The sequence below is a fragment of the Cynara cardunculus genome (genome assembly GCF_001531365.2).
Source record: "Cynara cardunculus var. scolymus isolate 2C chromosome LG 6, CcrdV1, whole genome shotgun sequence".
NCBI lineage: Eukaryota > Viridiplantae > Streptophyta > Magnoliopsida > Asterales > Asteraceae > Cynara > Cynara cardunculus.
Genome location: NC_037533.1, coordinates 12313113 through 12337315, shown reverse-complemented (window position 1 = coordinate 12337315; position 24203 = coordinate 12313113). Strand labels below are relative to the sequence as shown.

The 24203-nt window shown below is 34.6% G+C and overlaps 1 protein-coding gene across 1 annotated transcript; it reads left to right on the top strand.

Moving 5' to 3' along the window:
• Window positions 1–16602: 16602 nt before the first annotated feature.
• Window positions 16603–23192, top strand: LOC112514403 (probable sucrose-phosphate synthase 4). Its single transcript, XM_025120853.1, has 13 exons — window positions 16603–16885; window positions 17193–17282; window positions 18038–18249; window positions 18710–18973; window positions 19059–19539; window positions 19794–19916; window positions 20001–20132; window positions 20222–20398; window positions 21094–21147; window positions 21271–21333; window positions 21571–22407; window positions 22484–22611; window positions 22728–23192. The coding sequence occupies exons 1-13, from the start codon at window positions 16673–16675 to the stop codon at window positions 22999–23001; spliced, it is 3048 nt and encodes a 1015-aa protein (XP_024976621.1). The 5' UTR covers window positions 16603–16672; the 3' UTR covers window positions 23002–23192.
• The last annotated feature ends 1011 nt before the right edge of the window (window positions 23193–24203 follow it).

Sequence of the window (24203 nt, the reverse complement as noted above, 5' to 3'; positions counted from 1 at the left end):
TGTGTGTAACTTAAGATTGTTTAGATAGGTTTCTTTTACCTTATCTTTCCGCAAACAATCTTGTAAAATCTGTATTGATCTTCTCTATCAATATATATTTTAAATTTGAAAACTTTTTGTTTGTATTCATCCCCCCCCCTTATACAAACTGTTTCTTATCTTGTAGACCATTTTGGGACCAACAGAAAGCCATAAGTCCTGATATTCTATTCATCCAGGTACCAATAAGATGTATCGAGATCTAAAATCTTTTTATTAGTGGCCTGGATTGAAGAAAGATATAGCTAAATATGTGGAACAGTGTTTAACGTGTCTACAGGTTAAGATCGAGCATCAGAAACCATATGGAAGTCTTCAATCTTTAGAGATTCCTGTATCGAAATGGGATCACATTACAATGGATTTCGTCATGAAGTTACCTCGAACTCCAAAGGGGTATGACGCGATCTGGGTAATTGTTGATCGCCTATCTAAGTCAGCACATTTTCTACCTATAAGAGAAAATTACTCTTTAGAAAAGTTGGCTCAGATTTATATCAAAGAAATTATCACTAGGCACGGTGTTCCACTGTCTATTGTTTCTCATAGAGATAGTTGTTTCACCTCAAAGTTCTAGGAAAGTTTACAGAAAGCTCTGGGGTCTGAAATTCGGTTAAGTACAGCCTACCATCCRCAAACAGATGGGCAAAGTGAAAGAACTATCCAGACACTTGAAAATATGTTAAGAAGTTGTATTATTGACTTCGGAGGATCGTGGGAAGATCATTTGCCATTGATAGAGTTTGCGTATAAAAACAGTTACCATTTCAGCATTCAAGCGGCACCATATGAAGTATTGTATGGACGTAAATGCCAAACGCCAATGTGTTGGAATGAGGTGGGTGAAAGACAGCTGACAGGTCCTGAAATTGTCCAAGAAACTTCTGAGAAGATCAAACAGATCCGCGAAAGAATCAAAATAGCACAAGATCGCCAGAAAAGTTATGATGATAATCGTCGAAAGCCAATTGAATTTGATGTAGGTAATTTTGTGATGTAAAAAGTTTCGCCATGGAAGGGTGTCATTAGATTTGGAAAGAAAGGAAAGCTCGGTTCAAGGTATATGGGGCCATTCAGAATATGTAAGTGAATTGGGCCAGTAGCATATCCGTTAGAACTACCAGAAGAACTGAGTCTGATTCACAACACTTTTCATGTGTCGAATCTGCGAAAATGTTTGGCCGATCCGAGTCTAGCTATACTGGATACCAGAGATTAAATTAGACAGCAAGTTGAACTTTGTGGAAACACCAGAAGCCGTAATTGACCGAAAGATCAGGGAGTTGATAAACAAAGAAATCAGTCTGGTTAAAGTTCAGTGGAAGTTTCACAAAGTACCAGAAGCAACTTGGGAGTTGGAGTCAGATATGAAAACAGATTATCCATGGCTCTTTGATGAATGGGACAGAATTCTTTTGAAGGGGTGGATAATGTGATAACTGGGTCATGGTTATCATCCGAGGTAATTAATATGTGATTATCTGTTAAATGATTATGTGATAGCATGATAAATTGTTATATTTGATCATTCTAGTATGTGAAATTATATGCATAATATGGATGCATGTATGAGATTGTGGTGTGTGTACATAACTATTTATGTGCATGATTATACATACATGAATGGGTGTATGTATTCGTACGCATATGTGCGTGCATGGATGGTAAGGGCGGTTTAGCCGCCTTACTTTATTTAGAAAAAAAATATAAATATGAGGGTGAGACCCTCATATCTTCTTCTTGCCATTTTTGAAGAAGTGTGCGATTTAGGGAGAGGTTGACCGGATTTCATATTATTTGAAGTGCAAAGGAATTGATTTTCAAATGTATTGCATCAGGTGAGTGATTTCTAAACCTCTTTTGTATAAAATTTGTACTAGTTTTTATTGAATGTTGCATATTAATTGGAAGAAATCAGTTATTCGATTGAGATCTTTATTTGGACAAAAGGTGATTGGATTAAGTATAAACAGGACAAAGCTTATCCGGATTACTCTTAAACCGGATAAGAGTTATCCGATTTATTCACAAATCGCTTAAGTGTTGGGCGATTTAGGGAGTTAGTGCGAATTTAAAATATGTAAATCGGACAAAGGTTTTGAACGGAGAAGTAGGAATACGACTAAACATTGTGCGGTTTATTTCTTATATCGCTCAAGGTTTATTCGATGTATGCCTTAAACCGGTCAAGTATTATCCGGTTTAATATCCGGTTTACTCCTTAAACCGATCAAGGTTTATCCGGGTTAGAGCTAAATCGCTCAAGGCTCAACCGGATTCAAGTGGAATTCTTCTAAGTGTTGTCCGGATTTGTACATCGGACAAAAGGGACAAAGCATGTCCGGATTGCTTGTCCGGATAACTCGTCCGGATGGTTATTTGATATAATTATAAGCGTTAAGTTTTCTTGGAAATTTTATAGATTGATAATTATTACTTGGTTTAATTATGGATTTATAAAATGGATATTTTATATCTTTTTAAATAAAAAAAATGTTCCAACCAAGCGTAGTGACGTAAGTCTGTTTTGGTTTGGAACGGGATTTTTGGGAACTGTTTCTACCAAGCGTGGTGATGTAAATTTGTTTTGGTATGAAACTATATTTTGGGAAACCTTCCTACCAAGCATGTTGACGTAAGTCTGTTTTGGTATGGAATTGTATTTTGTGAACTGTTTCTACCAAGCGTGGTGACGTAAGTCTGTTTTGGTATGAAACTTGTTTTAAGTAGTAGTTCCCCCAGACGTGGTGACTTTTGTCTGTTCTGGCTTGGAACTGGGAATGGGTACTTTCAGATGTGGTGACTTATGTCTGTTCTGATAAGTGGCCCTGTTTCGATGGAGAAATAAGGGTGGCATATCAAAGAGAGGTGTACTTGGAATAAGGGTGGCATTTTCATATGTGGATAATATTATAACTCTTATTATTGTTACTAATTGGATTTAATAACTTTGAGTCATCATTTCTTTGTGACCTGATGAATTAAAAATATTATTCATATTAGAAATAATAATTTAGACGTTATTGAGAAGGGGGAAATGGTTTGTCATAGCAGGCAAGTATTGCCTTAAATCTTTTCTATTAATATTTACAAAAGAAATGGTCTGATGATTCAAGGAGTTTTGGTTATAACATTTGTTTCATATTGGGAACGTTGAATCTTTAAGAAGAGGTATTTTATAGAACTGAGATTCCTGGGTATGTCCTATTTTACATGTTATTGTGAACTGCATCATTTATTTGTATTGCAAAATATTTCTAAGCGAAGTTACTTTATCATATTTTGGTGTTCATCACCCTGCATTTGCAAGGATGGGATTTACTCACTATACCTTTCTGCTCTAACCCTCATTTTCTGTCTTTAAAATATGCGGTGCAGAAATGACGGGGTCCAGGGATAATAAGGGGAAAGGGAAAATGTGATTATTTTCCTGTTATCTGCTTTTTGAAGATCTGCTTTTGATGGCTTATTTTGAAGATACATGTTGTATTTCATATGTTAGTACAGGATTTATTTTGGAATTTTTCATATGTAGATTTTGTACATATAAGAATCCTTGTACTAGTGGGACCTTGTGATGTAAACTATATTTATGTGTAATAAAATATGTGTTATATGCAAATGTGGTGTTTAGGGGTGTTACAGCAGATTCTTTAAAACATTGGTTCTTTCTCAAGAACACCTTCACCGTCTTCAACTTTTCTTTCTAAAAAATATCTCTTCTTTCAAAACAATGAATGATAAGGTAAGCTTATCTTATCATATCCTTCTTTTTATACTTCTTTCTAAGGCGGTGATGTTTATTTTATTTATAAATTCAAGGTCGGTGAAATCTTTAACCAATCACAACACTTTTGGGTGGCGGGTTTAGTATTATAAAACTTAATTTACTTCATCACTAAGATACCATTAATTTACTTCATCACTAAGATACCATTAAATATTATTAAACTGCACATGTACCTTACCTATTAAGGTATGCAATTTATCACATATATACACATACATAGCATATGCATGCATCCTCTTACGTTCATCATGTCTTTGCACATATATCATCCATRTATATTATTTTATCATGCATACCATTAGATATTCAAATATTAATCACGTATAATTTTACCTCAACCCAGATTGTCTGAAACTGGGTTATAACATACCTAAGACTGCTTTCAGAACCAGATATGGACATCATGAATTTATGGTTATGCCATTCGGTTTAACCAATGCTCTTGCAGCCTTTATGGATCTGATGAATCAAGTGTGTAGTGAATATCTCGATAAATTCGTTATTGTATTTATCGATGATATCCTTATATACTCCAAATCAGAAACAGAGCATGGAGAGCATCTTCGTCTGATTCTTGATCTTTTGAAGAAATAAAGTTATATGCCAAATTGTCTAAATATGAATTCAGGTTAAGAGAATTTCAATTTCTAGGTCATGTTATATCAGAGGTAGGAGTAAAAATTGATCCAGCTAAGATTGAGGCGGTTGAGAAACGAAATGCACCAAGAACTCCTTCCGAAGTCCGAAGCTTTTTGGGATTGGCAGGCTACTACCGTAAATTTATTCAAGATTTTTCCAAAATAGTTGTGTCATTGACCAAACTGACTCGAAAGAATATTAAGTTTCAATGCGAAGAAGAACAGCAAAAATCCTTCCAACTATTGAAAGATCGCGTTTGCAGTGCCCTAGTATTATCTCTACCAGATGGGTCGGAAGATTTTGTGGTTTACAGTGATGATTTGAAATTGGGTTTGGGTTGTGTTCTGATGCAGAGGGAAAAAGTAATTGCATATGCATCCAGACAGCTGAAGAATAATGAGAAACAATATCCAACACATGACATGGAATTGGTAGCAGTGGTATTTGCATTAAAAATATGGAGGCATTATCTATTGGGAACAGAGTGCCAGATTAACATTGATCATAAGAGTCTTCATCATCTGTTCAACCAAAAAGAGTTAAATATGCGACAACATCGATGGATTGAATTAGTTAATGACTACGACTGTGAAATCCTTCATCATCCAAGAAAAGCCAACATGGTAGCCGACGCTCTGAGCAGAAAAGAGAGGAGTGGAATAATCAAAACAGTGGCAAAGAGAATGAACTTAACCCCTAATCTTCATAAAGAAATTCTGAAATGTCAAAAGGAAGCTGTTAAAGAGGATCATATGAAGCCAGAAAAATTGGGTAAAATGATTTCCACCCTAGAATTGAATGATGAAGAAATCTTGTGTTTTTAAGGACGGATTTGGGTACCATGCTATGGGAATATTTGGGAAACTATTTTGAATGAAAGTCATAAGTCCCGATAATATATTCATCTAGAAACCAATAAGATGTATAAAGATTTAAAACCTTTCTATTGGTGGCTCGGATTAAAGAAAGACATAGCAAGGTAAGTGGAAAAATGCATAACATGTCTATAAGTCAAAATTAAACACGAGAGACCCTATGGAAATCTTCAATCTTTGGAGATTCCTATATGGAAATGGGATCATATCACGATGGATTTTATCATGAAATTACCCCGAACTCCAAAAGGATATGATGCAATCTGGCTAATTGTGGATCGTTTATCTAAATCTGCACATTTTCTACCGATAATAGAAAGTTATTCATTAGAAAGGTTGGCTCAAATTTATATCAAGGAAGCTGTAACCAGACACGGTGTTCCATTATCCATCATCTCAGACAGAGATAGTCGTTTTACTTCAAAATTCTGGGAAAGTTTTCAAAAGGCTTTGGGGTCTCAAATACGGTTAAGTACGGCATATCATCCACAAACAGACGGGAAAAGTGAAAGAACGATCCAGACTCTCGAAGATATGTTAAGAGCGTGTGTTATTGACTTTGGGGGATCATGGGAGGATCAGCTGCCATTAATAGAGTTTGCATATAATAATAGTTATCACTCCGGTATTCAAGCAGCACCATATGAGGTTTTGTATGGTCGTAAATGTCGAATGTCGTTATGTTGGAATGAGGTGGGTGAAAGACAGTTGACAGGTCCCGAAATTGTTCAAGTAACTTCTGAAAAGATTGAACAAATCCGTGAAAGAATCAAAACAACTCAGACCACCAGAAAAATTATGCCGATAAACGCCGAAAACCAATTGAATTCTATGTAGGTGATTTTGTTATGCTAAAAGTTTATCCGTGGAAAGGTGTTATTCGATTTGGTAAGAAAGGTAAGCTCAGTCCGAGATATATTGGACCGTTCAGAATCTGCAAACGGGTTGGGCCGATGGCTTATCAGTTAGAATTACCGGATGAGCTTAGTTTGATTCACAACACTTTTCATGTGTCAAATTTGCAGAAATGTCTAGCTAATCCAAATCTAGCAATACCACTTCCAGAAGTTAAACTAGACAGCAAATTGAACTTCGTGGAAACACCAGAAGCTGTAACTGATCGAAAGATCATAGTGTTGCGGAAGAAAGAAATCAGTTTGGTAAAAGTGCAGTGGCGTTTTCATAAGGGTTCAGAAGCAACATTGGAATTAGAGTCTGAAATGAGAGTCAGATACCCATGGTTGTTTGATTAAATGAATTCAGGGACGGAATTCTTTTAAGGGTGGATAATGTGATAATCGGGATTTAAGGCAGCAGCAGTTGAGGTAATCTTTATGTGACTATTATGTGAATATGTGAAAATGTGCATATTTATTTATGAGGTTGATTATATGCATAGGTAAAATGCATGGATTATATATGTATGCATATGTGTTACTGTGCATACATGAGAATTATTAAAATATTTGTGTGTGAATATTTTCTTGGATAAGGAGGAGGAGGCGATGTTTTAAAATATTAAACATTCACCGCCTTTGTGAAATTTAAAATATTAAACCATGCACCGCCTTAATATATATATATATATATATATATATGTATGTATGTATGTATGTATGTATGTATGTATGTATGTATGTATGTATGTATGTATGTATGTATGTATGTATGTATGTATGTATGTATGTATATAAGAGATAAAGATAAATGTTATCCTATTTTTTATCTTCTTGTTAAAAGAAAAAGGCAGTTGCGGTGAGTGTGTTCTTAAGAAAGAAATTTCTTCATAAAAGTGATTTGAAAAATCTATGATTATTGGAAGAAATTGTTGTTTGATTTATCTATAAATCTATGCATATAAGGTGAGTTTTGCTATTAAATATGTTGATATTTGAAATATAGGGATTTCGATAGATGATTTTGTTGAAGAAATTAAGGACACTTTTTATCAATTGATTTGAGTTTTATGAATCTAAGTTTTGAAATTGTTTTTGTAATACAAAGAAATATCTGCTTCTTTCAAAACAGTTGGAATGATAACCTATTTTAAGGAATAAAGGGTTTTGAGTTGGAAAATGAATTCATGAACTACCAGTTCTTGAGTTTCAAAGTTTTGGTATAAAATTGTTTTGAAACTGGTATTGGCTAAAACTATAGATGATGTTCCTTCAGGATGATTGTGACTTCAGTCTGTCCTGATTAGAAACAATTTGTAGATTTTGATGAAGAAATAAGGGTGACATATCAAGGATAGGTGTACCATGGGATAAGGGTGGCATATCAAGGAGAGGTGTACCTTCGGATATAAGGGTGGCATATCAAGGAGATGTGTACCTTTGGATATAAGGGTGACATTTGTATGTGTGATTATCATTATAGCACTTATTGTTATATCCCTTAAGATTGCAATGGTTCTGAGTCCTTATTTCTTTGTGATTTGAAGATTCAGTAATATTGCTCTTATTGGAAATGATAGTAATGATGTTTATTAAGAAGGGGAAAATTGGCTTATAGCCAGAGGTTGTGGATAACCGTGCTTTTGATTAAAAGTGTTTGGAAAAGAGTAATGAGGAACCAGAGAGGCTCTGGAAGTTCCTTGAATGGAACCAGAGGGGCATTGGTTGTTTTGCAATTTGTTAAAGGAATTTTGGGTTGTTCTTTAGGGACAATCAAAAGATCTCTGACTATGATAAAAGTCCTTATTTTCAAACCTTTATCTAGACCCAGAGGCTCTTTATGTAATATATAGAGGCTCTATGTCATAAAAGTTATATTTTAAATTGTTTATAAACTTCATTCTCTTATTCAAACTCAAAAACTATTTACATGGAATTTTTTTGGCAAAGCAAGACGAGCCAAAGGAGTTCTGGTTAATCTTTGCAGTTAAACCAGAGGAGCTCTGGTTGGATTTTACATTTAAACCAGAGGTTCTGGTTAATAGGACCAGAGGCTCTGGTCATGTAGAGGATTTCAAATTATACTTTTCTTTATATATACTTGGAAAATATTTGCGTCCTTTCTATGTACATGACTTTGCTCTAATCGTTGAACTAGAGAAGCATCCTTTTATATTTAAGTGTAAACTTGAGTTTGAGAGAAGAGCTCTGGTTGGTAGGACCAGAAGCTTTGGTTAATGGAACCAGAGGGGCTCTGACCCTGCTATTTAATAAATAAACTTTTCTTAAGACAAAATCTGGTCTTTAGAACCAGAAGGGCGATGGTCGTTGTGAACTATGAGATTATGTTTCTGTTTATATGAAAAGTTGATTTTAAATAAAGTTTTGGTGATCTTCACTCTGCAATTACAAGGAAAAAGGGATCTCACTAGACCTTCAGGTCTAACCCTCATTTTGTTTTTCAAATATGTATTGCAGGAGTAGCTAGGTTACATGATAGTAAGAGGAAGGGGAAAATCTAATTATTTTCCTATGTGCATAGTTATATGAAGATCAACTTATGGATGGATATAGTTTTAAAGACATAAGTTATGTAGTATAAGAACTTGTATTTTGGAATTTTTAGATTTTGTACTTTGTACATTAAATTCTTGTACTATGGGACCTAAGTGGTGTAATACATGTATTTCTTTGAATGAAGTATGTGTTATATGCAATGTGTGATGTAGGGTGTTACAAAAACCAAAAAAGAAAAACAAAGATTCAAACCCAAAAAAAAACTGAAGAACAAAATCAACATAAACCCATTTTTTAAAAACAAAATAACAATACAAACCCAATTTTGAGAAATAAAATAAACAACACAAACACAATTTTTAATAACAAAATCAAAAAGAATTTTCATTCAGGTCTTGTTTGATCTTTTCTTGCCCACTTTCTTCATCGTCTTATCTTTTAACGAGCCCAGAAGCCATCTCTTTAACCAGAACACTGATCGGAGTTTGAAGCTCGATCAAGAAAGTCGGTTGGGATGTGGGACTTTTTCTAGAACACGAAATAAACATGCCCTCACCAAGATCCAAACAGGGTTTCGACAACTCTAGGTTCTAGGCCGCTTAGGAGGTTTGTTTGATTCTTACTGAGAGTAGTAAGAATGGAATCCAGAAACTGTGATTGCTTGAAGTTTCTTTCTTGAAAGCGGTAGTTGGTCAGAGAGGTTTGGGTTTGCGATGAGGGTGGTTTTAGGGCAAGAATCGAAGGATGGTGGAGGTGGGATTTTTGTTCTTCTTCTTCATTGTTGACCTTATTTGACCAATGGAAGTGTTTCTCTTTCTACAGCCTTCCTCCATCTCCGCCGACAAGGGTGACATTATGATAAGGTCGACATAAGACCGACCCGTAACCGGATTGCCCTAATCATCACCCAAAACATTGTCGTCTCTCACCACAGAAAAAATCACAGCAATTGAAGACAACCTAATCGACTTGCAGTTACTCTTGTCRACACCAAATCGTCCCCAAACGATAACCTCAAATTCAACTCCATCTCATCGTCGGAAAAACCGAACCCATAATTTTTTCTGGATCAGATCTTCTCGAATCTCCAGCACCGGAAGTACCAATTATAAATCTTTGTATTTGACCAATAGAAGTGTTTCTTTTCTTACCTACAAGTCTTCGCCATGGTTAACCGTTGTAGTAATCAAATGAGAACTAAAGGAAAAGAAGGCAACTTCTTAAAAAGAGTGAAGATAGAGTTCGTTGATTCTTTTATGGATTTGTGGGAGATATTTCTTCTATGCATAAAGTCTTTGCCATGGTTAACCATTCTTTTATGGATTATTCAATTATTCTTTTTAGGTTTGTTTTTTTGCTTTTGTTTGATTTTGGATTTGATTTTTGTTTACGGAAATCTCGGGAAGAAATTGGAGAGAGGGGTCAGGGGGAGGAAGTTTCTTGAGTTTTAGAGATTAGCAAAACAAGTCCTTGAAGAAGTTAAATGTTTCATAACATAGTGAAAGCATGAAAATGCTCTAAGTTAACGAAGATTTTAAACGGCTGTTAACATGAGAGATCTGATCCATAACAAAAATGAAACCACAATGACTATCTCTGTAATTAGTTCATTTAAGGGACCCAATCCAAAATTTCACCAAGCTACAGTGACAAAATTTGCGACTTACTCTTTCTAATAACTTCACTTTGGTGTCTTTGACAAAACATTTCATGTAGGAAAGTCTAAGGGGCATTTGGTTGCATAATGGAATTCGGGTGGAAATGAAATGAAATTCAGTAAAGTTTGATCATGCAGGAACTATAATAGAATTTCTCAAATGAATTAAAATATGTATGTTTGGTTGGCAAAATATAGTTTCGAAATTGGAACTAAATAATAATGAATGATCAAAATATTCTTTTTTGATATTTCCATACTTTCTTGCTAAAATTATAAAAATATTATATGATGATAGTGGTGGTGTTTTTGGTGGTGGTGGCAATGGCGGTAGTGGTGTCACTAGTGTTTTTGGTGGTGATGGCAAGTGTTGTAGTAGTGGCGGTGGGTTTGGTCATATACATACTAGGCTATGGTTTTTTTCAAGGGTAGTTTTGTCTTTTTAGAAAAATGGACGGAAATGGAAATTAATTCTTTCACATATCATACAACCGTAAATGATAGAATTTATAAAATATTTTTTATTTTAATACATTTTATCCTATAACCGTTAAATAAATTGCGTTCCCCTTTTATTGATTTTCTGACTCCAAGTATGGGATGTTTGTTAAGGCCACTTGATTTCAAGCCATAACTAAGTGTGGAGTTGATGCAACCTTTGCAACTTTCATGTCCATACACTAATATCTTTCAATCCACTTGATTTTTTTTTGTTTTCTTCTTCAAACTCTTTTGCCTTTTTATTTATTTTTCAATTAATTATTTTTAACATATATATATATATATATATATATATACATGACGTTTCAAATGCAACTAATCGTCATTTGTACAACCAACGCAACCCAATCAATTGAGATGTTTATGGAAATGATAATATTTCATTTATTATTATTTGAATATTTATAGAAGATAACTAGGATTCATTATTTTATATTATGAAACAATTTAAACTTTTATGAAATCACATATTCATCAAATTAAATGGACGGTTGATATTGAGTTCTATTAGTTGTACGAATGTAAAGGGTTGCATAATAATTCACCTCTCTCTCTCTTTATATATATATATATATATATATATATATATATAGAGAGAGAGAGAGAGAGAGAGATGAGCGATCAAATGCAAACCACCCAATTTGTACAAACCGTGCAAACCACCCTCATCCGTAGATTTCATTGTTTAATCTTATGAAAAAATTTCATGAAATTATTTCATATAATACTTTTTTTGATGAAGTTGTTTCATATATGGTTATGAAATTGTTTCATATAATACTTAATGAAATTTTAATGAAACTGTTTCATGTATTTCTCTAAAATTAAAATAATTAAGATGATAATATCCATGATTAACACCCTCCACAATAAAAATGATTAATCAACCTCTCATAATTACAAAAAAAATGAACAAAATGAAAAATTATGATTGGTTGAATGAGGTTTATATGGTTTGTACAAATAACAGTGGTTTGTAAAATAAACCTCCTATATATATATATATAGTTTGTCATATTTAGATTTTGTAAAAGAGTTGTATTGTGTTCACAACTTTTGTTAAATATCATTTAAGATGACTTACAAAAATATTAAGAAATATACAACATCCTTTTTTTTTAAATTTAGAAAAAGTATTTCAAGATTTGAAAAAAGTAATATTCAATTTATTGTTAGCTTCTTTTGACAGAACTGATATCCAATGCAGTTTTAATATCCAGTAATCACTCGTCAAAGACTCCCTAGTAACAAAATGAGTGTATATTTTGTTTGTTTATAAAATATGAACCGCATAATCCATCAATTTAAAAATACTCAAAAGAGAAAATGGAAAATAATTTTAGAAATTAGGATAATTATCATTTTGAATTGGATAAATCCTTAAAAATTTCATTATATCTTTTAGATTTATTTAATTTTTAATTTTAATTAATTCATAACTTTTTTATCAAGTTTTGTATAATTTTATTCAAGATACATTTTTGATAATAAAAAAAATTCACAAATTTTCATCAAATATCACATATGATATCCACAATCAATTTATCATTATTTTCACTATTTTTTTCCTCTAGTTTTTGTATTCACGTTTTGAATCACATGCGATTAGCTTCGTTTAACATATGATCTATTATGTATCACATATGAAACATGTGACTTTCTGTACATATCACATATGATAATATACGTCTGAATATAAGTGACGTATTATCACATGTGATAATATTTACATCGCAAAAAGATCTATAAATATGTTATGTGATTAACGAAAAATCCAAAACTATCACATATGAATTGATTGTGGATATCAAATATGATATTTGATTAAATTGTGAATTTTTTTATCAAAATTGTATCTAGAAAAAAAATTATATAAAACTTGATCAAAAAATTATGAGTTAATCAAAATTAAAAAATAAATAAATATAGAAATATATAATGAGATTTTAAGTATTTATTCAATTCAATATGATTATTATCCAAATTTCCAAAATTATCTTTCATTTTCCATTTTTGGTATTTTTTTTAACTGGTAGGTAATGTGACTTATATTCCTTCTCACCTTCTAGCAAATTGATCCCCTTCTCATTTGAACTTGCCTCTATATATCAGCATTAGTGTTGATCTTCAAACAATTTATCCAATGATCCAATGATAGAGATCTTTTTTTACGCTTTTCACCATAGTTTTCATTCTCACTAGAATCCAGCTCTTAATGTATTTATTGTTTTTATACTTATCCTAATATATACTTAATTTACATATGCCATTTAATTATCAACCAAAATATAATTTTAAAGTTAAAGTCAGTGTAAATGGTGTATATAAAAAGAAAGAGACAGTCGAAAAAGTGCAGTCGTGCAAGAAAAATGTTCCTTTGATAAGATTTCTAATGACATAACGCTAACCAAGCTTTCATCAGTATCAAATAACCATGTCTTAATAGTTTTTATATAAAATATACAAAATACGTAGGTTGAGTTTCAAACGTGAATGATATCATTTTACGATAATACAAGAAACATCTTTAAATTTGAAAGAAGAGAGACAAAATATAACAGAGTTTATATGAATGGTTACAAGAGAGTGTGTCGAAGTTGCAGGTTTAAACTACATGTACTTCCCCATGCCCAGTTCACTTCATGACTACACCAACACTCATTGCACATTCTGCATCCTGAATTTGCACATCAAGAATCCCCACAATTTGTTAACATATACTTCTAGTTACACTGTGCATGAAGAATAGCATACATATCCATTGCTTTGAATATGAGGTAGCCAATGCACACAATGATGATCAAATAAACATTGATTATCTTCAAACACAAAAACAGTTATGATTTTTCTTATAAAATCTAATCATGTATAAACCGGTTCGGGTTGTCCACTTTGATATCGTTTGGATTTGTATGATTATAAAGATTTAGTTATCAATACTGAATTAAAGATAATTATAAATTTTTATTAAATATAATTAGGATAATTATGAATTTTTTTAATATAATTAAGGTAAGTCATGTGATATTTTATAGGGGATAATTATGAAAATATAATGTGTAATTATTGATTGACTATATCATCCTTTTAACAATTAATTTATTTATCTTTGACAAATGCATTTAATGAAAAGAGATTAGTGGTTAATATTGGATCTCAAAATTTTCATAAATTAGAGAGTTCTCTCATGAAATAATATACGTAGGGTTTAATCATTTGAGTACACATGAAATTATGATAATATTGAGAATTTGTGCATCATGTGTTACTTCATATGATTTTTTTCTATCTAGGCATAGTATTTAATATATTTATTAAGATATGTGAAACTTAGTTCTTCATTTTTTTTCCGGTTTTCCTTTGAATCTGACCTTATATACATATAGGTCTATTCAAGGGAGAACTAATTAGTTTGTGATAACTGTTAGATCCAATCTCAACCACAAATTAATAGATAAATTAGGAAATAGATATTTTTGATAATTGGATTTAAAATTATAATTAAAGAGCATTTTAGGTATCTTAAAAAAAATTATCTCTCTCCTACCTCCGGCCTCCAACGAACATCATGTGAGATACCCAAAATACATCAAGATACATAATATGATACCTAAAATACATGCAATGTAATACCCAAAACACACCAAGTAAAACTTTGAGACCACTATGATACCAACTATGGTATCATTGCGATACCAATTGTGGTCCCCTGTCACAGGTGGGTGTTTAGTGGTCGATCATCGGATACGACGTCTTGGCCAGACAAGATGACTGGAGGAGGTCATCGGAGTGGTGGTGGGTGTCGGAGAAGGTCACCTACCACAAACTATTTAGTTCTCATATATATATATATATATATATGTATATATATATATGTATATATATATATGTATGTATATATATATGTATGTATATGTGTGTGTGTGTGGGCATGTTCATTTGTAAACTCAAATTATTGTGTTAACTTTATGAACTAATCATGACCATTGATTTTTAAAATATATTGTTGAGATTAATCATATTATAAATTTAATTTACCCTTATAATCTTACAAAAATATGTGAACATAGTAGCTCAGGGGTATTTTTATAAAAAAATGAGGTGCAATCAATATCATCGGTTACAAACAGTAGAAATCGTATATTTTCAATTGTGTTCATAATTGCCACAAKTGTTCATATATGTTCAATTTGTRTTCGTAATTGYCACAARTGTTCATACATGTTCAATTTKTGTTCACAATTGCCACAARTGTTCACATATATGTTCAATTTGTGTYCATAAATGYCACAAGTGTTCATATATGTCAATTTGTGTTAATATGAGTGTGTACATGTCAATTTGTGTCATATATTTCAATTTGTATTCATAATTACCAAGACACTCACTTTGATTATTTACTTCATTCCCGATCTCGAACTTCAACTGTCACCATACACAATTTTAACATTCTCAATGTTGTCGTGTTGTTTTCCAATGTCTTTATCCATAATTGYTTGAACGATAACAAACTCTTTACTARCGGATCTCCTCCACCAATCACAAATTTATAAATATTAGAAATAAAAGATCAATTAGAAAATGAAAAAAATCACAAGATCAATATTAAAAATGCAAAAATTATGAGATTTTATGGATCTTGTAACTCTCAATTAATGATATAGGAGTTAAAAAAAAAATACTCATATACCCTTAACATTAAATTCTTAGATAGAGTACAACCTAATACTAAGATGTATTATAATTGGTTAAAAAAATTTATAAAGTTAACACAATAATTTAAGTTAACATTTGAACTAAGCTATAATATATATATATATATATATATAAAATAAAAGCAAACTAGAAAAATTTATGGATAAAAGTAAATGATACAAATATATTGTAAGATGTGTTGAATTGTAAACAAATAATATTATAATAAACTTTTATAAGAACAAATATGTTTATGTAATAAATAAGAAAGTGTAGTCGACTGATGCAATAGGTGATGGCAGAGAACATGAAGAATATGAATGGGATGGGATAAATACCGCATCAAATCAAATTTCATATTTATTTAACATCCACATCACCACAAAAACGAAGGAAAAGGAAAGTTACAAAAATTATAACAATGGTCACAATTTCAGATTATATTTTAGATAAATATGTAGTACATGAATATTGTGCACCAAGCTTTTTTCCTTGTCTCATTTATATTTACGAATACGTGGCATAGTTGGTTCTGAGTTGGTATACACAGATCGAGCCTAGCATAAGCATATTTGGCTCCTTGACACTCGCTTTTTAAGCTAGCCACCTAATGAGCCATTGTGTATCTGATTTGTCTCTCACATGATGTTCTTGGTAGCCGGTTAGAAACCCTGTTGCACATAAAACTCATACAAACGGAATAAGTTTGACACATAACAGGGTCTGTTAAGGGTAAGATATATGCAAGATTTCCTCCACCCTAAAAAGTAGAKAAACTATTTTCGTGAACACCCCGGCTTTATTGACAAGATACGAGTAGGATTTGAAAAGTGAAAAGAATCTCATTCTCAAATTAATTTATGAAACGTTTTAGTTAAAAGGAATATGGCATAATCGTCTTGTATGCCAAAAGGCCTTTATAAGCTATCAAAGGTCTCTTCCTAATCTGTTTCAAACTACGAGCTCCTCCTCCTCCTCCTCCTCCTCCTCCTCCTCCTCCTCCCACCAGCATCACTACACCACCACCACCAGCAGGAGGCAGAGGCCAAGGCGGTTTGTTGGGATGGCGAGGAACGAGTGGATAAATGGGTACTTGGAGGCGATACTGGATGTAGGAGCAAATCTCAAGACCCAAAAAGGGGTTGATACAAAGATGAAGCTAGAAAAGCTTCAAGATAACGTTAAGCGTGATAAGCACTTCAGTCCTACCAATTACTTTGTCGAAGAAGTTGTTAATAGCGTCGATGAATCTGACCTCCACCGAACCTGGATCAAGGTCTAGTCTCTCACTCTCTCTATAAATTATGCTTTTTTGGATGGCCTTACAAGCTTTTCATATTTTACTATATCAACTTGAATGTTTATTATGAAAATTATATGCAATGAATGCGTATAGTTTTTACAAGACCAAACCAAACCAAACCAAACGAACACGGTAAGTCCCATCCGGAGGTGGAGTAAGATAAAAGCAGACCGGAAATAAGTATGTTATTTGTGTTGAAACCATATTATATAATTTGGAACATAATTTTGCAAATAGTCGTTGTTACTAACCTTTGAAAATGTAAAATGGAGAGATGCAGGTGATTGCAACAAGGAACACTCTTGAAAGAAGCAATAGGCTTGAGAATATGTGCTGGCGAATTTGGCATCTTACCCGTAAAAAGAAGCAGGTTCAATTCCTCCCCCTACCTTCAAAAACAATAAAAGTAATTGTTATTTTCATCCAAGCTTAATAAAAAAAATACAATATTTTCTTTTTACTAACGGGCCGTTTTACCATATGTTTATCGGGTAAGCACTTACTGGGTCACTTACCTTACTAAGCGAGCATCAAGAATTTTACCCGGTAAGAGGCATGGTAGCAACCGAGGTTCTCTACCGAGTAAAAGCCGCTTACCAACAATCCATTTTGATGTCCAAGAATGTTATCTGATAAAATACAAGAGGGTGGTSACTCTTCCGGGTAAGCTGGCGTTTGGTAGACGGTCCTTAGGTTTTTAGTCAAAATTCTATTGGTGTATACAAATTTATTAGATGTAATATCAATCAATAATCCAACATTTTTTATCCTATGTGTCAAAGTTAAAAGTTGCATTATTTGGAAACTAAAGAAGCAACTTTTATCTTAGACATAAGTATTTTGACTATCTTACCACCGTCTAAAAACCAGATTAAACGAACACAATATATCTCACATAGAGGTAGGGCCTGAGGGTAGGATGTAAGCAAACATTGTCTTTCATAATTACCACGGTCTAAAGCRCCTATCGATAAAATAAGAAATCCTGAAAATCAAAATCATGAATTTAAGAAGTACCAAAGTAGCAAACTAAAAAACATCAGTTTCTTGGAACAAAAGAATCTAGGAAAAACTTCCTGCAAAAACCATGTTTATAGGTCCTAAAATGAAACATAAAACTTGCAGATAGCATTAGATGATGCACAAAGACTAGCAAACCATCGTCTCGAACGGGAGAAAGGTCGCCATGATGCCGCAGAAGATCTTTCAGAGCTCTCAGAAGGCGAAAAAGAAAAGGGCGAAACCCAGCCAGTTAACAAGATTTCAAGAATAAACTCCGAGATGCAAATATGGTCAGACGAGAATAAATCTAGGCAACTTTACATCGTCCTCATCAGGTAGCTTAAAATTTCAAATCCTACACTAATATATACCGTTAAAATAATCGATGTTTTCCATTTTTCAGTAAGAGATGGTCCTCATTGAACTCTTTTCTTTTCCTTCAAACTTTATGATACCTTTTTACTGAAAATCTTAGGTCAAACTTTTTCTTAGTTCTTACATAYATTTTTTGGAATAAATTATTAAACCCAAAACTAGWAATAAATGACAACTTGATGCCCCTTTAGGCTTTGATGCCCTGTGCGGCCGCACGGGCTGCACGTGGCCAGGGCCGGCCCTGTTTCTTACATACATTTTTTGGAATGCCAAGGGACTTCACAAAAATAGTCGCTCTACTCTTTGGAGTATAGGTCAGGTCTGCATTCATCCCAACCCCAGCGATATATGTTGGGTTAGTTTGGTATAGTACATTGAGAGATGGTGTATCATGCCCAATATCTGTTGACGTGCATGTAGCATCCATGGGTTGGTGCGAGGCGAAAACATGGAACTCGGGCGAGATTCTGACACTGGTGGACAGGTGAAATATGTGGTGGAACTTGCAAAAGCATTGGCTGACATGGAAGGAGTCATACGGGTTGATCTACTAACTCGACAAATAGCATGCATAGACATTGACTATGGTTATGGTGAGCCCATTGAGATGCTTTCGTGTCCACCTGAAGGTTCGGGTAATTGTGGGGCCTACATCGTTCGTATCCCATGCGGACCCCGCGACAAGTACTTCTCTCCACACACCCTAACTTTTCCCATTTTCATAGTAGATGCATCATGAATACCCACTTAGCCTTTAAACTTGTCTCAGGTACATATTCAAAGAGTCACTATGGCCTTACATCCCAGAATTTGTCGATGGCGCTCTAAGCCACGTTGTAAACATGGCCAGAGCTTTAGGAGAGCAGTTTGATGGTGGGAAGCCAATATGGCCGTATGTGATTCATGGCCACTATGCAGACGCGGGTGAAGTTGCAGCACGTTTGTCTAGCTCYCTGAATGTGCCTATGGTTCTTACTGGGCATTCACTCGGAAGGAACAAATTTGAACAGTTATTGAAACAAGGAAGACTTTCTAAAGAGGACATTAATTCGACCTACAAGATAATGAGGAGGATTGAAGGTGAAGAGTTGGCACTGGATGCTGCTGAAATGGTGGTGACTAGCACAAAGCAAGAGATTGAAGAGCAATGGGGTTTGTATGACGGTTTTGATGTTAAGTTGGAGAGGAAGCTCAGGGTTAGGAGGCGGAGAGGAGTCAGCTGTCTTGGACGATACATGCCTAGGATGGTGGTAAAGACACAATCTTTTAAACACCCGACTCAACTCTACTTGTTTATCTGCCTCTCTCTTTCGCACACTTTTCACAAGCCGAGGGTCTTCAAGTAAACGACCACTCTACTATTTGGTGTAAACACGTAAATCATCCCCCCAGACTCCACCTCCTTGTGGGATATATTGTGCCCGTTTGGTTTGGTTTGGTTTCCTCAACTCTACTTATCCTAAATGTTGATCTAGCCTAACATTTCTCGTTCTTGAAAAATTAGGTAATACCACCAGGTATGGACTTCAGCTATGTCAAGACCGAAGATTCAACAGAAGGGGATCTTGCATCGATAATTGGCGACAGAGCTCAAAACAAAAGGGCGGTACCTCCCATATGGTCTGAGGTTAGATATCTGAATATCCCTTTCCATCCGCAATAACAATGATCAAGTTTTTCATTTCTAATCCAACTTTCTTGCCTGATGTAGATCATGAGGTTTTTCACAAATCCACACAAACCCATGATTTTAGCATTGTCTCGACCGGATCCTAAGAAAAATGTCACCACCTTGCTCAAAGCTTTTGGAGAATGTCAACCCCTTCGAAGATTAGCCAACTTGGTATGACTTATCTCACTGTCTTCCCTTGAAGAATTAGATATTAATGTGYACAAAAAGATGATATATGTTTGTAAAATTGTTAACTGCAGACGCTTATACTTGGGAACAGGGATGACATAGAAGATATGCCAAGCAGCAGCTCAGCTGTTCTTACCACAGTCCTAAAGCTCATTGACATGTATGATTTATATGGTCAGGTAGCATATCCAAAGCATCATAAGCAAGTCGAAGTACCTGAGATATATCGCCTAGCTACAAAAACTAAGGTAACAATCGGTGTAAAGCACAATTCTAATATAAGCACCAAACTTTTGCATTGAAATCTGGCCCCTCGTTTATGATTATACGAATGACACGCCACATTACAATATCTAACGAAATGACCATATCAACACCTGGCATACTTGATACTCCTTCCATCTGAAGAAAATTGCAATGTATCGTGTTTTTGGGGATATTTAAGCTAAAATGACATATTTGCTTACAAGCATCATTGCATGTTATTGATGCTACTCATCTTSGCCCACAGGATTTCTTCTTTGTCACTGTTGAAGGGTACTTAAGACATTTGACTAATAGGCAAACACTTATATTAGACTATATCAAACGCTGCAATTTTCAGGGAAGGAGGGAGCATGTGATCCTTGTTGATGATGATAGTGTATTTATATATATACAGAGATAGAGAGGGAGAGAGAGAGTTGGTTCCATGAGAATTGCCATTTTTTTGTAAGAAATATGAGAAATGTAACCTTCACATAATATATGTGAAAGTACCCTTATATATAGTACACATGTATTTAGGGCACACAATCTACACAACCTTCACAAAACATATGTAACCTTCACGTAATATAATGGTACCTTCACCACTTGTCACGCTTCTCACAAGAAATCTTTTTTTCTCACATTATTCTAAGTCAATGCCAATATTAACACAATTTCTATCTTGAACTTGAAGGGTGTTTTTATCAACCCAGCTCTGGTGGAACCATTCGGCCTGACTATCATAGAGGTAAACTAACTAACTAATTGCACAATGTAAACTAACTAGATATGGACTATTTCCAGAAGGCAGAAATGACTGCCAGTACTTGAAACTATGAAATGTCTCCCTRATGCTTCATGTCACTTACAGGCATCAGCATATGGTTTGCCAGTTGTTGCTACGAAGAATGGTGGGCCTGTAGATATACTTAAGGTACAACTCTAAATACCCTCAAAATGTCATTCGTCAATGCTCTTGAAACATACGTGCATACATATCATGTCTATCCAAAAATCAGTAAAATTGAACAACCCAATCAAGGGCTACATATGAATACGCTCCTAACTGCTTGAAATAGAAAATGCATGGCACTAAGTAATGGAACTCATGATATGTATTTATAACCTCCAAAAGCTCGTAAACATATCTAACAAGTCCGTCATGAATCAGGCACTAAATAATGGCCTTCTAGTGGATCCACATGACCAAAAAGCCATCGAAGAGGCTCTCTTGAAGCTTGTTTCCGACAAAAACYTATGGGCTGAGTGCCGTAAGCATGGTCTAAAGAATATCCACCGTTTCTCTTGGCCAGAACACTGCCGCAATTACCTCTCTCATCTTGAGCATTGTAGAAATCGGCATCCTATTACCCGTCAGAAGATCATACCTACTTATGAAGAACCAATGAGTGAGTCATTACGGGGTGTTGAAGACCTTTCTTTGAGATTCTCTGTCGATGGTGACTTTAAGTCTAATGGAGACATAGATCCAACCACCAGGCAGAAAGAACTTGTAGAGACCTTCACCAAAATGTCTGCCTCTAATAAGAAATCAAACACTAACTACAGTCCAGGAAGAAGGCAGTCACTATACATAATAGCCACCGACTCTTATGATACCAACGGAGATTCCACAGAGACATTGTCAATAATAATCAAGAACGTGATGGAAAGTGTGATTGCAAAGCCCGGGCAGATAGGCTTTATATTGCTGACAGGCTTAAGTTTCCAGGAGACGAGGGAAGCATTGAAACGATGCCAAGTCGATGTASACAATTTTGATGCACTGATTTGTAGTAGTGGAAGTGAACTGTACTACCCATGGAGGGATCTATTGGCTGATGAAGACTACGACAACCACACTGAGTACAGGTGGCCACAAGAAAATGTGAGATCAACAATAATGAGGATTGCTAGGTTAGAACATGAGGATGATGACAACATGGCGGAACAAATGAAGACATCGAGCTCCCGCTGTTACACATACATAATCAAACCAGGAGCCAAGGTAGTATACCATTATATGAGCTAAGGCAACAAAAGTAAGTGATTAATACTTACAATCATATATATGTGTATTTTAGACACGCAGGGTGGATGATCTGCGCCAGAGGCTGCGGATGAGAGGTTTCCGTTGCAACACTGTCTTCACACACGCTGCAAAAAGGTTAAATGTGATACCATTATTCGCATCAAGAGCCCAAGCATTAAGGTCTGCACTTATTTCATTGTATTAATTGGTTGCTTAGTTTGCTTATAAATAACAAGAGCAAAGTCCAATTGTATTAGACCAATGTAGTTACAGACTATTTTAACGCATGTATGCAGGTATCTATCAATTATGTGGGGCATGGATCTGGCCAAAATGTTTGTGTTTGTGGGAGAAAGAGGGGATACGGACTACGAAGACCTCCTTGTTGGCCTCCACAAGACTGTTATTCTGAAAGGCGCGGTGGAACATGGAAGTGAGAAGCTTCTTCGTAGCGAAGAAAGCTTTAAGAAGGAAGACATGGTCCCTCCAGAAAACTCTAACATAGTCATTTCAACAGGATTTGAAGTCCATGATATCACTGCAGCTTTGGAGACTCTTGGGAGCAATTGACTTCTTTATAACTATATTTTTCTACATTATGTCCAATTCCTGTATAGGAAGGACATGTGCATACCTCATAGGTAAAGATATGTAGCATTTGAAAATATAAATTTGCAAATAAATAAATAAAAATAATATACATAATTATACCATGTTGATAAAATCACTAACCAAAGGAAAGGTAATTYCATGTTCCATTTTTTGGAAAATTTAGTTCCGTAACAGTACCATATGCAACTATATGCTTTCATCAATGTAGGCATCGTGGGCATCGTGGGCATCGTCAAGAATTCGTAGTTGGACATGGCATGAAATCTATCTTGGGAGMTAACCAACATACTATCACTATCTCGAATGTTGTGTGGTATCTTTAATAATACCGTACGTTAAGCAACATGAAATATTTTATCCACTAAATGATAGTGGAGTATGAGATATTTCTCTCTTCAATAATTAATAAAGATAGATTGATGATTCAGTTGACATGCATGCTAACATGGTAATTCAAATTATCCACCCTCTGTTATTCTGTAAGCTATTTCTGAGCGAAGGTGTTCAATTTAGACAATTTCAGTGGCCCCAAGGTAACCTTATTCTTGGGGTGAAGATCAGGTGACCAGGTGATCCACGCTACGAACAAGATTATGGCTTCATCAGCATGTACACATTAAGCACTCCCATGGAGATACAATACGCACTAGTGAATGGCTTTCAACTTACATTGGGGCGATAACTTTCACGCATGCCAAATGATCATAGCACTTGCAGAWAACCATATCAAAATCACAGTTGTTACAATGTCTCTTTGGCGTCTCGCCTTTGACCAATTGACATGAGGTCCCATCACCATCGATCCTTGTAATAATCAGCGACGCCGTGTCCAATTTAGGTCGACAAGGCGGCCTTAACGGCGTCGCCATAGTCGCAAATTTARCCTAATACATATAATCAAAAGGATATATAACACAAATCCCAAATTGAAAGCCAGATTGATGCCCTAACTAATCGTGATCAGTTAAGAGGAATTAGAAGATGAATACATACTGGAGACGACTTAGAGAGGTAAATGTCGGATCCCCGACAGTCATTGCCGGAATAACGTCTCCACTCTTATCTCGCCGATCAAGTAACCCTAGTCCAAGTACGCCGTAAGCCCGTAACAGCATCTCCGCCAAAAAAAAAAAAAAATATGAATGAGCTATACAATATAG